Consider the following 13,128-nt stretch of genomic DNA (forward strand, 5'->3'; position numbering starts at 1 on the left):
AGGTGCTAGATCAGGGATACAATTCTGGTGCTGTATCCTCTGGTTCAAGGTACACTTGAATTGGATTATTCTGCTTCTGTTATGTATATGAACCTTAACTGTGTAGCTGCAAAGTATACCTTCAAAACTGATAATCCTAAACCACCAGAGAGCACTTAGCTCTTGGTCTCTGTCTCTCACAAATGAATTCCTTATTAATTGTGATCCACAACATCTCCTCTGTTTAATAAGAATATGCTTGACCTCTATATAATATAAAAGTGACTAGAGACATTTTCACTGCTTGTACCTTATTATCCATATCCAGAGACAAGAGATTCCACCTTCGCAGTTTTGATGAAGAGGGTAACTGCTGCTGCTTGTTTTCCCCTAGAAGGTTTCTTACTTAAGACAATAGAAAGTAAGCAATTTGCTCTTATAATGCATGTGTTGCACAATCAATATAAGTTAAATGTGGAAATCAGTTTGATTTGATTAAAATGTTATAATTAATATACATTTACTCAGCATCATTTGCACAAATCTGAAATTTTATTTATTTTTATTGTTACAGGATAAGCAGGTGAGTGAACTGGGCTACTGAGTTTTCAGTCACAACCAGAGCACAATGCACATTGATTACAAGTATAACTACAGATATTTAAATTAATTTACATAATCTCTTAGAAAGTATAGCACATGGCTGCAGTTGTATTATAGAGAAATTAACAGTTGAAGCAAGGGAGTATTCCATGATCCTTGTGGCACTTGCAAATTGATTCAGCAATGAGATATGATATTCTTTAAAAGAGTCCTTAAAGTTGTAATGTTTTCCAGCTTTTTGATGTTAGAAGGTATGTGAATCCATGTAGCAGGACAAAGGCTTGAGAATGCTCTTTCTTACAATGAGCTTTTGAAGTGTGGGTGAAGAATGTTGAAATAGCAGTTCTGTGAGTTTCTGAGAACATAGGTGTTGTTTTGTACAGTTTTCATTTCAGTGGAGGACAATATTCTTGTTTCAGGGCCTTGTAAATAACAGGAGTTAGTAACAGTGTAGCACTAATGGAAACAGAAAGCCAGTTAGCTTTTTCAGGTAGTCTGCACCTAACCCTAAAACACACATAGAGTCCCACAAAAACTCCCTGACTAAACTCTCAAGTTTGTTGACCAAGTGGAACTTGCCAAAGCAGCATTCATGCAAATGCTTCATCACTCAGTAACAACAAAACTGTACTAACGTAGCACACATGCATTGCCCAACTCATATACAACTATATCTTTCTATCTATGTCTATCTATTGCTGTCTCTCTATCTGTCTTTCTATCTATCTATCTATATATATATATATATATATATATATATATATATATATATATATATATATGTATGTGCGTATGTGAATATTTGTGTATGTATATGTATGTGTATGTGTATGTGTGTGTGTATGGATCTACTATACATGGTCAACATTTCAGTATGTCAAAGACCATTTGAAATGTCGACCATGTAATAAAAAAAAAAAAAAAAAAAAACAAAAACACAACAATAACTTACCTTCAAACTATGAGCACATACACCCCCGTGCACCCCCATGGGGGGATAAGCAACCCACATCCCCCCATAACTCAAATATACCAACTTTGAGATCGCACTACAGTGCGGAAATGGAAATCTTTCCATTCTGCATTGTACAGAGATGCCGGTTCCACATGGTCGACATTTTGAATGTCAATCATATGGTCTCGGCCATATGGTCTTCGACATTATGAAATGTTGACCATGTGTAGGGGACCTATATATATATATATATATATATATATATATATATATATATATATATAAATATATATATATATACACACACACACACACACACACACACACACACACACACACACACACACATCTTCATAATATTGTTAATGGTATGAGACATGAAAAGAAGAAACACTAACAGGGTGAGAAGGAAAAAGAGAAGTACATTAAGTGGAGAATGACAAGTTATGGGAACTCGATACAATTAGAGCAGGTGGGTAAATGCAATTTAGTGGGAGTCTGCGTTTTATTAAGCTATGATAAAAAATTAAAATAGACTTGAAAGAAATGTAAAGGATGCTGAGAAAGATGTTACCCACTGAGAAGGTGTGAGACTGAGTAAAAAGCATGAATATATCACTGTATATGAAAACTAGAAGCCTATGTGCTATTCTTTTGACCATTACTTATTAGTAACCGTGTTGGACTTTTCCAGTCTAATTCCTGCTGTAAAAGAGTTAGAGTACGCATTTAATATGGCTTTGATACTACTTAATATCTTGATTGATTTCCTTCTGTATCACAGCTATTATTTCAGCAGGTTTTATACATTAACATGTTATAGTGACACCCTAACCCCATGTGCAAAAATGGGAGAAGGGGGCTGTGGTTGAAAAGATGGATATGACTTTTTGGTATTATTTGAGTCTAACTTTACCTGTTTTTTTTTTTCTGTTGCATCATACCCTACAAAAAAGTAATTAATGCTCATGACCAATATATCTACCCAGTAAACAAAAACAAAGCAAATAAATTAATAACAACAAATGTTCACACAGTTTTGCCATGTTTTAGTATAGCATTTGTAGCTACTAATTCAGAAGAAAAAAAGTCTCATTTTATTTTTTCTAAAATGTATTTCTCAAAATAAATAGAACTGTATATTTTTATAGAATCCCAATGCCAGTTCAGTACACACTGGGCTTAATGGATTATATACTGTCATTCTCAGCTTGCAACTATAAGTGACATAATTCTGAATCCAGATATCAGAATGGTATATGTATTATTCTTTACGCTGAGTTGGTACAACTTGTAAATAAGAATCATTGTTTATAGGATGCATTGAGCAAACAACCCTAAATGGGAACTTTTTGCAATGCTTGCCACAAGAAGTTTCAGATGCAAATAATTTTTATTCTACTTGGATATTTGAATTAAAACTATGTTATTTTGCAATGCTTGTATTGAACAACAATGCCTGATATGAGTTTCATACTGTAAGTGCTTAAGAAGTGTCATTTGTAGACCTACTTTCTATAAAACCACATTTTCTTTCAACTAGAGCAGTTACCCTTTTACAAATGTCATTAAATCTGCTGACTTCAATTTTAAACCAACAATCTTTATTGTATGCATTTGTTATCAGTGTAGCCCTAAGACGTTGAATAAGTCTGATGATACGGAACTGCTTTGTTGGATCTGGGAAGTTTTTCAGCCTTCTTATCAACCGAGTATTTATTTTTCTTGGGTTTCCAGTATTTGTGTATAAAACATTACTACGGAGTGTAAATACAATTCTAAAGTACACAAATGCATTATGAGAAGTTTTCTCATATAGCAGGTGAAAGTAACCTGGACGTCTAGGATGTGCATAAATGGACCCCTCAGGAATTAAAAATGGTTTACATGTCTCTTCAAATCGAGCTAACTGATCTTCAAATGTTTTAGTCTTCACAAACCACTCATCTCCACCTCCATTTCTTGCCTTCCTTTCCTTAAATGCTTGTTTAACTTTACTTTCACAAGCACTCATTTTATTGACAGGAAATACTTTAAAGTACTCAAGATTCCTCGGATTATCTTTCTGCAGCTGTGTCAGTCTGCGGTGTGGAAATCTAGTCAGACCAATCTTAAAGTATTCTGGTGGTTGTTGTAAGTTATCTTCCATGTCTTCCGTAATCAAGTAAACATATCCAGAATTTGTGGAAGTGGATGCAATTTGCTCTTTTTTCATTGTATTTGCTGTACCTGTTTTCACTGATGAAGATTCTGAAAAAAAAATGTTTTACAACTTCAGATACAACAAACACAGGAAATTGTTGCAAAATGTTGCCTTAGTATTACAACCTCTCATTTAAAATACAGCAGTCTAATAAGATGGAATTCAACTTGATACTAAACATCATTTGAGCTACTTGGAATAATGTGTTAGCTTCGAGGAAAAGTGTTTTTCTTTCCTTATTGTCACTTTACTTCAGGTAAATTAATGTTGAAAGGCTATGTTCCACTACCAGAACCCATTTTTATTAGGTCTGGAGAGAATACCTCCACATATTTAGAATGCAATAATATTAAAACAAAATTACATCATTAGTAAATTAAAGTCAGAATGCAATACTGTAATAAACGACAATAAAATGAGAACAATAAGGCATCAGAAAAACATAATTAAGTTGCAGTGCCATTGCAGGTTTATAGTAGGCACAAACTAAATGAAATCAAACATGATTTTTGTTGTTGTTGTTGTTGTTGTTCTGATTACTTATAAGTGCTGGCACAAATCATCTTTGTTAGATAGTTCTTTAAGTCCCCCCATATACTGCATTTCAAATTCTTTTCACCCAGATTAATCCTACAGGGTGGGTATCACCAGCTTGGCACAAACTTGTGAACAGGATATCATGGCAGAAAAGAGAACATGAAAGCTGCCACTATTTTTCTTTACAAGATAACATGACTTTTTATATTATGTCCTATATTTCCAATAAAAGGTAGAATGTGCAATAAGCCCTTGTAAGGAGCACTGTCTGCCTCTGCAAGTGACATTTCCATACGCCCCTTTCCCCAGAATAGGAGCCCTGCAGTCTCTGGCAGTCCACTGACAGAGACGTACTCAATTACACATGCAACCTTAACGGTTTCCCCAAGAAGAGGTGAGCAGGCTGAACGTCATTATTCCTCTCCTCTTCCATGGCAGCTCTAGCAGGTGCATGAACTGCCACCCGACTCACAGTCGGAGTTTTATCTTTTGTTATGCTACTGGAGCATGCACAAAACATACAAAAGGATTTTCAGAATATCTAATACTGCTAGTGGGAATGTAGCTAGCTATTAAAGTGAGAAGTGAGGCTGCTATATACAAGTTGGAAGTGAATGCTATTTACATTGAAAGGACAGAGATTTACAACAGCAGTGTAGTCTACTACATATGCATAAAGATATGTTGCTATTCACACCTGTTGCGATATGTTAAAAATGAATGAGAATTAATTTGTGTTTGTTCAGTATACAAAAACAGTAATGATGCATTATAGAGAAAAGAGTTTTCATCTCTGGAGAGGATAAGAACTGAAGTTTACTCTCTGGATATGAATGAGATACACAGTGAATAGTGAATAGTGAAGGAGTGAACATTTACTGACATGAAAAATCCAAATAGTATTTAAGATTAATGTAGTTGTGAAAAATTAGGAATGACAAATTAAAATATTAATACAGAAGGAGAATAGAAAGGCAATGAGAGAAAGTGAAAAAATGGTAAAACTAAAGTGAATAGACAGTAAAAGACATGCAGCAGAGAAAATAATATAAGAGATAAAGGAATTTCATAGATTAATACTAGGCTAGCTGCCATTTTAAGTGTAGCTAATTACCCTATTTGAGAATCAAACCCTGCGCATTGCATTTGTAAGATACACCTTAACCTTTATGCCTCCCTTTCACCCTCGGAGTAGTGTGTCAGTTAATGAGCATAGGTGTAGAAAGGAGCAGCATGATGCAATTATGTGATATCACAAGGACAGTATTCGATGGAGTCCACAGATTTAAAATATGTCTGAACTGGTTTGAACAGGGGAAGGAATATGAATGGTCTAATTGCCTGAGGAAGTTTCTGAAATGTCTAAGGAATCCAGCTGTCACACATACAGCACTTACTCTGATTTCTACAACTTAAGAAAAAAAGGAAATCCTTGATTTTCCAATAAAACCAATACTTCCCTTTCACCAAGGTTGTGCAGTTGCAGAACTGGAATATGTTTTGAACTGGAGTTGCAAAGGCATAACCCCCCCCCAACACACACACACACACACACACACACACACACACACACACACACACACACACACACACACACACACACAATGCAGAACAACATTCCCACTTCAAAGATGAATTTGTGTCTGTATGTATGTATGCATTTTAATTTATTTTACTACAGGCTTCCTATAAAAGTCAGCAATGGCAAATATTTGCATTTCGAAGTAAAAAAAAAGTAATGGTTAATAGTAAAAATCAAATTACATAAGCATATCATAGTCTTGACACAGTGGGATTTAATTCTTGATCTGGAGACTTGAGAATAAATTGACATATGAAGAATAATGGGAGGCAATGCTGGACTGCAATAGGCAATAATTTGGGCAGTAGCCTTAGGCCCACAGCTTGGGGAGTAGTGACTATGGCCAAGCAAGAAATTTGTTATGTTCAGCACTGCTAACTCATTTTAGTCTGTTTATGTGCTGAACATAACAAAAAAAAAATGAACACCTTTTTTTCTAGTTAAAAAAGAGGTATGTCAAAATACCTAAAGCATAGCCCCCCCCCCCCCCCAACACACACACACACACACACACACACACTGCAATACATGACAGTGAAACTGTTCAGTTTGGGTGCTTTATTCATTTGTTCTCTTAAGTAAAGCAATGTGTTTCTTTACTTAAAATACAAATAAATAAACTCTTGCATGACCCTATCTAAATCACTGTAGCATTCTGTCCATTGCTTTCCCATGATTTATTAGGATACCTGCAAATATTAAATAGTGTAGTGTGGATAGTTGCTGATGTGGCTTACTGGTTTGAAAGATACTAGCCGGTTGTTGTAATGGGAGGTAAGTATTTTTTTCTAATATGCTGGCAGGCAAGCTGGTAAAGGACAGTATGCTTATTCATATTTTAACTCTTTCCCTCAGTACAGCTCTTTTGAGTCTGTACTTTTAACTCCTAGTGGGCGTGGCTTAAGCATTTAAAAAATGAAGTTACCACCATACAGTTCAAACCAAAATTGATATCTCTGAAACCGTGTTACCAGAAAACTGTAAATGGCAAACTATTGGGAGAAATTCATCTTTACACTAGTGGCATTCATTCAGTTTGATGCTTTAAACTGGATTTTATAAGCCAAAATAAAGGCAGTTAATATTAATTTTGCAAATGTGTATAAACAACTTATGATATCTCAGTAACCATTCAAGCATAACACATACTGGCAGCAGGATTTTTTTTTAATACAGCTGTGAGCTTTCATATCAGGTTAATGAGTTCTGTCCTTGTTACCTGAATGTTGAGATATTTAGAGAAATATGAAAATTACTACAATACAAATAAACAGTATAGAAATAATATTCATTATCTCTTTAGCTGCATTAGACAGAACTCAAATATCAATATAATTGCGTTTGCCATCATGTGTGCTTTAAGATGAATTCTTCTGATACCTTGTATGTAGCATGGTTTTGGAATTATTAATGCAAATATGAACATGCAATGTTTGATGCCTTGAGGCTTCAGTAGGCAGTAACTACAGAAACATCTAGAGGAGCACTCGGCTGTAATGAGGAATCTGCTATTCATACTGCTAGAGGGCCAGGACATCCCAAACTCAGAGGGATTGCCAAAAGGAAAGTAGTATGAAGCAACGGGGAGTGACATGACGGTAGGAATAAGGATAGAAACAGGAAGGAGAGGGGAGCTACAAAAAGTAGTTGTGTAAGAAAAGGATAGGCTAAAAGGAGACAGGTAGTTAGGGTAAGCTGTTTTCATGCATGACATAAAGTAGACAGAAGCGGCCTTAGGTCAACTAGTGCCCTAGGCAAAAGGGCTCCATGGCACCCCCCACCACACCACCTGGTGCTCCTATCCTGGTCTATCTACATCAAATAAATACTGGAAAAGTGCCCCTGCTAGAGCGGCGTCCTAGGCGGCCGCCTAGTTGGCCTATGCCTAAGGCCGGCTATGAAAGTAGAACAAAGTGGAAGACCATTCAGATGCAACTTCAGATGAGAGAGAGAGAGATAGAGAGAAACAGGTGGAAACAAAGACAACACACAGGAATGAACAGGAAGAACAGGGGAAATTAGCAGCAAATAAACAATAAAGAACATGGATCACTGAATTCTTGGAAAAAGATCAAAATTATATGAAAATATTGGAAATTATTCAGACTTCAAAAAACATTACTTAGTGCAAAACAAGTGATCAGGTAAAAAAATTGAAAAGCAATAAATTCAAACTCTTTATTAAAATAAAAAATTACAATGCTTTTGTCCCACCACATTTTATTAGACTGTTCCCGGGATTCAGCAAGCTCTGCACAGAGTGCAGGAATAGTGCAAGAGCTGCTGGAGACAATATGGCCACCGAGCTCGCGGGACATGCACAAGTGCTCCTGCACTACTCCTGCATGGACATAGCTCCTGAAATGTATTCCACTAGTAACCGAGTACATTTCTGCAAACTACAAAATGGAGTCATGACAGCTCCAAATAAAGGGTGTATATAATGTGGAAGGCAAGCTAATGACCGACAATAGTTTCAAAATAACAAAAAAATAACTTTTATTTATTTTTTGGCTGATTTCATCCATTTAAGCATAGAGCAGTGGCGCGCAAACAGGATCGGCCTGAAAATAAAAATAAAATATTGAAAAATGCTTTTTAGGCAAAACCACAATTTTGCAATTATAGTGAATGGCAGGCAAAAGACAACAAGGCCACTGAATAGTGGTTGCTAAGGGGGGAGGCTGAGTGTTAGACTTGTAACTTTGCATTAGCAGTCAATTCTATGCAAATGAGGGGAATGATACTGAATCACAGATTTCCCCTCATTGCTAGCCAGCACCCACCTATGTAGGTGCTGGAAAACCATGGTGCAAGCCTAAGAGTTAGCTAACATCATGGAGAGTGTGTCAGGCATACTGTAAGCTTATTGGAGCTCTGTGGCTTGAGTTTGCCCTTAGCTTAGCAGAGCTAAGGAAGGGGGTGTGTCTGAAACTGCCTAGCAGTATTTACTTTGCCTAAATGGGTGTGTGTGCTGCGTACCGGGTTTTAAACAAAAAACATAAATAAACCAGGAAATAGGAGCTCCGTTCACATCTGAGCACTGTGTTTGAGCGGCGCGCCCTGGGGCTTAAACAGGAAGGCAATGGGAAGGGAGAACAGTAGTAGGAAGGTAATCAAGGAACTAGCATAGCTGGCAGGTGAAATGTATCAGAATCAGCCAATTACACAGGCAGCAGCCCAGCCCAGTACACTACTATAAACTATGCAAACACCTTTCCCTCTGTTTTTTCCCACAAACCCTACACCACTGGTGTACACAAACAGGGAAATTTTACCTAACAAAAGCAACAAAATGATAGGGGGTGCATTTGCTGTCATAAATCAACATGTGGAAGAGGCTGAGGGTGGTGAGGATGACAATGCTGATGACCAACCCACAGTGAGGAGAAGGAGAAGAGTGTACAGACCCAGGGTAACCTACCAGGGGCTAAATGAACTGGAGATAGTGGAGAGCTACAGGGTGCACAGGAACCTCCTACAGCAAATTGTTGAGCTGTGCCGGCCATGCCTCACACACAGAACCAACAGAGGGGAACCCATCCCAGTGGATACCAAGGTATGTGTAGGCTTAAGAATACTAGGCACAGGTACCTTCCAAAGGCCAACTGGGGATATCATGGGGATCTCACAGGCATCAGCATCCATGGTACTTCACCAGTTCCTGGATGCCATGTTAGCACATGCCGGTGAGCACATATATTTCCTCAATACCCATGAGGCGTTGACCAACAATATGCATCTCTTCCACCAAATAGCAGAATACCCTGAGGTAGTGGCTGCTATAGACTGCATGCACATACACATCAAAGCACCACCTGGTGAGCGGGATAGGGTTTACATAAACCACAAGGGCTTCCCCTCCATCAACTGTCAGGTCATGCGCGATGCCTAGGGCATTATAATGAATGTGCGTGGTGGCAGCCCTGGAAGCTATCATGGCTTCCAAATCTGGCATATGACACAGCTGATGACACCCATCAGAAATGTGCACACACATCCGAACAAGAACTCCATAATGAGGCACATGCACAGACCAGAATCATAATAGAGCATGTGTTTGGGATGTTCAAGTCACGGTTCCAGTGTCTGGACATATCTGGTGGAGCCTTGCAGTACTCACCAGCTACATGTACCCAAATTGTCATTGTATGTGCTATGTTACACAATATGATCCTGCGGAAACAGCTGCAGCAGGAACCACACAGGGCAGGGCCACACAGCCACCCACCATTACCAACGCCAGCACAGGCACAGAGTGATTTGGAGGAGGAGCAACCTGAGCCTACCCCTGTAGGCAGAAGGAGGCGTGCCCAGTAGGCCCAGACCCTGGCAAAGAGGCAACGCATAGCACATACACTGACATGGTAGCAACCCAGAGAAAGACATCTCTCTCTGACTCGCACAAACAGTAAAAGGGATGCCAAACATGACACTACCTGTGCTTAACCATGTGTAGGGAGTGTACTATGTGCATCCAACATAGCCCTCAAGCACCATCCTCAATATTGGCACAGCCACAAGGTAAGTCTCTCTCACCATCAATTGCTGAATGTAGTACTATGTTCTGCTACCTGTATCTATGGTATGGATGTGAGTATGTAAGGGAATCGGGTGGCTGAATGGGATGGCAGCAGATAGTAGACACCTATATCGGCAGCATGAAATCCATAACAAATACTAGTGTCAGCATAGTAGGCAGTACTAGACAAGGTGACAAAATCCACTGCAGGACATGTGGTAGGCCAAATGTGTGTCCATAGAACACACACACATGCATGGCAGTGAGTCTCACATACCCAACAACAGTCTCAGCCAGCAGGACAGGTGTAGACAAACACAAGGAAAGGCTGTGCTAAGGCCTCTGATTGATGGATTTGGAGAACAGCCCCCCTCCAGACCTACACAGACAGGTTACAACAGGTCAGGCAGTGGGATGTTAGTTCTGAAGGGTAAGAAGTCTGAAACTGAAATGTAGGTCAATAAAACCTAAGAACTGTAGTACACTGATATGCCTCTAGTCTGCATGATAGGTCAGAATACAGAATGAAATGGAAGCCAACAGAGTACCTGAAATACCAGTGCAGACCGCAAATGTTTACAGTTGTCAGGTGTGCCCCATCCCACAATCCTATGTAGAAATTTAGTAACATGTACGTATGGGTATAATAACAGTGGAGCACAGATTACCTGGGCTTGCCAAAGTAGCAGGATAGATTGTTGCACATGTACAACATGCCGGGTTCTGTGTGTTAGGTTGTTGTGTGTTGTATATTGTGTGAAAGTGGTCAGCATGTATGCATGGAGGGTTGGGTCCCGGTGGCCAATGGCCAGTACTGTTGATGACAGGGCCAAGTTCTCACAACTGCAGTGCCAAACACAATGCATGCCAGCAAGACACAATCCAGCAGTAATCCATACTAATTGCTCAGATGTAATATCTGTCACCATCTGAAAGATGGACATGGCATGAATGTGGGCCCAGACATAAAAACACTACACAGGTGGAAGTACCCTAAACAGAGAGTGTATAAAATGTTACTGTCAAATGGACACACCTTTGGAATTGTACATACAAGTTAGCAGCACATTAGTTGGCTGTGTAGTATAGAATACTGATGTAGTCTGGCCAAACACTGGCAGACCACAAAAGGCACAGGCATAAAGTACTGAGAAACCACTGATGTCCCTGCACAAGCCAGCATAAGTGGAATGCCCCATGTATATCTGTGAGTCAGCTGCAAGTAGCTTCCATAGCACACATGCACTCAGCTCACCCCACCGTCAGCCATAGGTACCGCACAGGTCATATCCCTGCTGTTGGGAATGACTACAATATGACCCCCACCTCTGTATGGGAATAGCCACAGAATGCAGCATGCTGAAGAGGTTTCCCATACAGGTGTGTCCTTAGCTGTAAGCAGCACCCTGCCAGCATCCACACCAATGGATCAATAAGGACAGAAAATATTGACATTAACACCTTGCATACCTATCCTGTCACCCAATGGGAATACAATGGCTTGAAGCCTGGGACTGTAGGAGTGACACAATGCACTGGCCTGCTACAGATGACTGCATCACTACCAAATGCCCTAAAGTCCTCTGTCAAAGGCCTGTGTCTCACCTGTACTGCTAATGTATGTTATCTCATGGACTCCCAAAAAACAACATAGCACAGGCCACAGAACACAAATGCAAGGCCATGTCGACAAATCCCAGTAGCATATCCACCATGTCCTACTGCATGAACTGTGGCCCAACCCCTAAATACTGCTGGGATGAAGTGATAACTATAGGGATACTTATCAGATATCATTTGCATAATGTTTGGAAGAGGATAGAATAACAGAGAGGGGGTAGAATCATGGACGCCATGGAGTGTGTGAAGTCTGAAACTCAGATGTGTGCACATATTATCCTTGCCTGCAAACACAGGAATGGGTGGCTATAAACCTGCTCGTAAACCACAATGTGAAGAGGTAATGGCCAGAAATATAAGCCCTGCCTCTGGGTAACCTGTGTGAATCTGTACAGCTGTGAGGTATGGCCACAGCAGGATATGGCCATTCTGTCACATTGATAGATGTACAAGCATGGGATCCTCAGTCACCACAGTACCAAGGTGCTGAACCACTTACACAGACCCATCAGCAAGTGTCTGCAGCTCCCCCTCCAGAATGGCATGATTGTGCAAGAATATGTAGGCTGCAGACCATGATACTGGGCACAGCTTCATTCATCTTGTGTTCTCCAGGAAATTACTGCAAGCAAATATGTATACCTGTCAGTAGTTGATGACATATAACATCACAGTGTAAAACAGTACATATGTCTGAATATCTCGGCTAACACCAAAACCATGTAGCAGAAGCAGCACAGACACAATTAGTTACAGTATCCCACTATCCTTTGCCCATTGTGACCCCCATATTGTCAATCAATCTACAGATATCTTGCAGAAACAGGTTGCTAGCTGTAGGTGTAGAATACAAATGCCTGCCCTGGAGTACAACTTACCTGGAATGGATTCACACATTCAATACAGAAGGTCATACTGGGCATGCTCCCACACTTACTGGCAACAACAGTGGACTATACATATCTGTCAGTCACAGATGTCTGTGCACACACTCCACACCAGTCATGCTTTGCACACTCATCAGATAGGTATACAGACATATATCCAAGGACAACACACTATAATAGGCCAAATATACACATACAGAGATGTGTGGAAGAGAGTGATAGACAGTGACAAAGAGCTTC

General features: G+C 39.5%; 1 protein-coding gene across 2 annotated transcripts in view; it reads right to left on the minus strand.

The window, feature by feature from the left end:
- Positions 1-1,842: 1,842 nt before the first annotated feature.
- LOC122816821 overlaps positions 1,843-13,128 on the minus strand; it is a 475,172-nt gene continuing 463,886 nt past the window's right edge. For both annotated transcript variants that reach the window (XM_044089863.1, XM_044089862.1), the window contains exon 4: positions 1,843-3,787. In XM_044089863.1, the coding sequence (XP_043945798.1) occupies positions 3,024-3,787 (764 nt within the window). In that variant the 3' untranslated portion in view covers positions 1,843-3,023. The remainder of the gene's footprint in view (positions 3,788-13,128) is intronic.

Source organism: Protopterus annectens, chromosome 12.part0 (assembly GCF_019279795.1).
Source record: "Protopterus annectens isolate FY-2018-M chromosome 12.part0, PAN1.0, whole genome shotgun sequence".
NCBI classification, from domain to species: Eukaryota; Metazoa; Chordata; order Ceratodontiformes; family Protopteridae; genus Protopterus; species Protopterus annectens.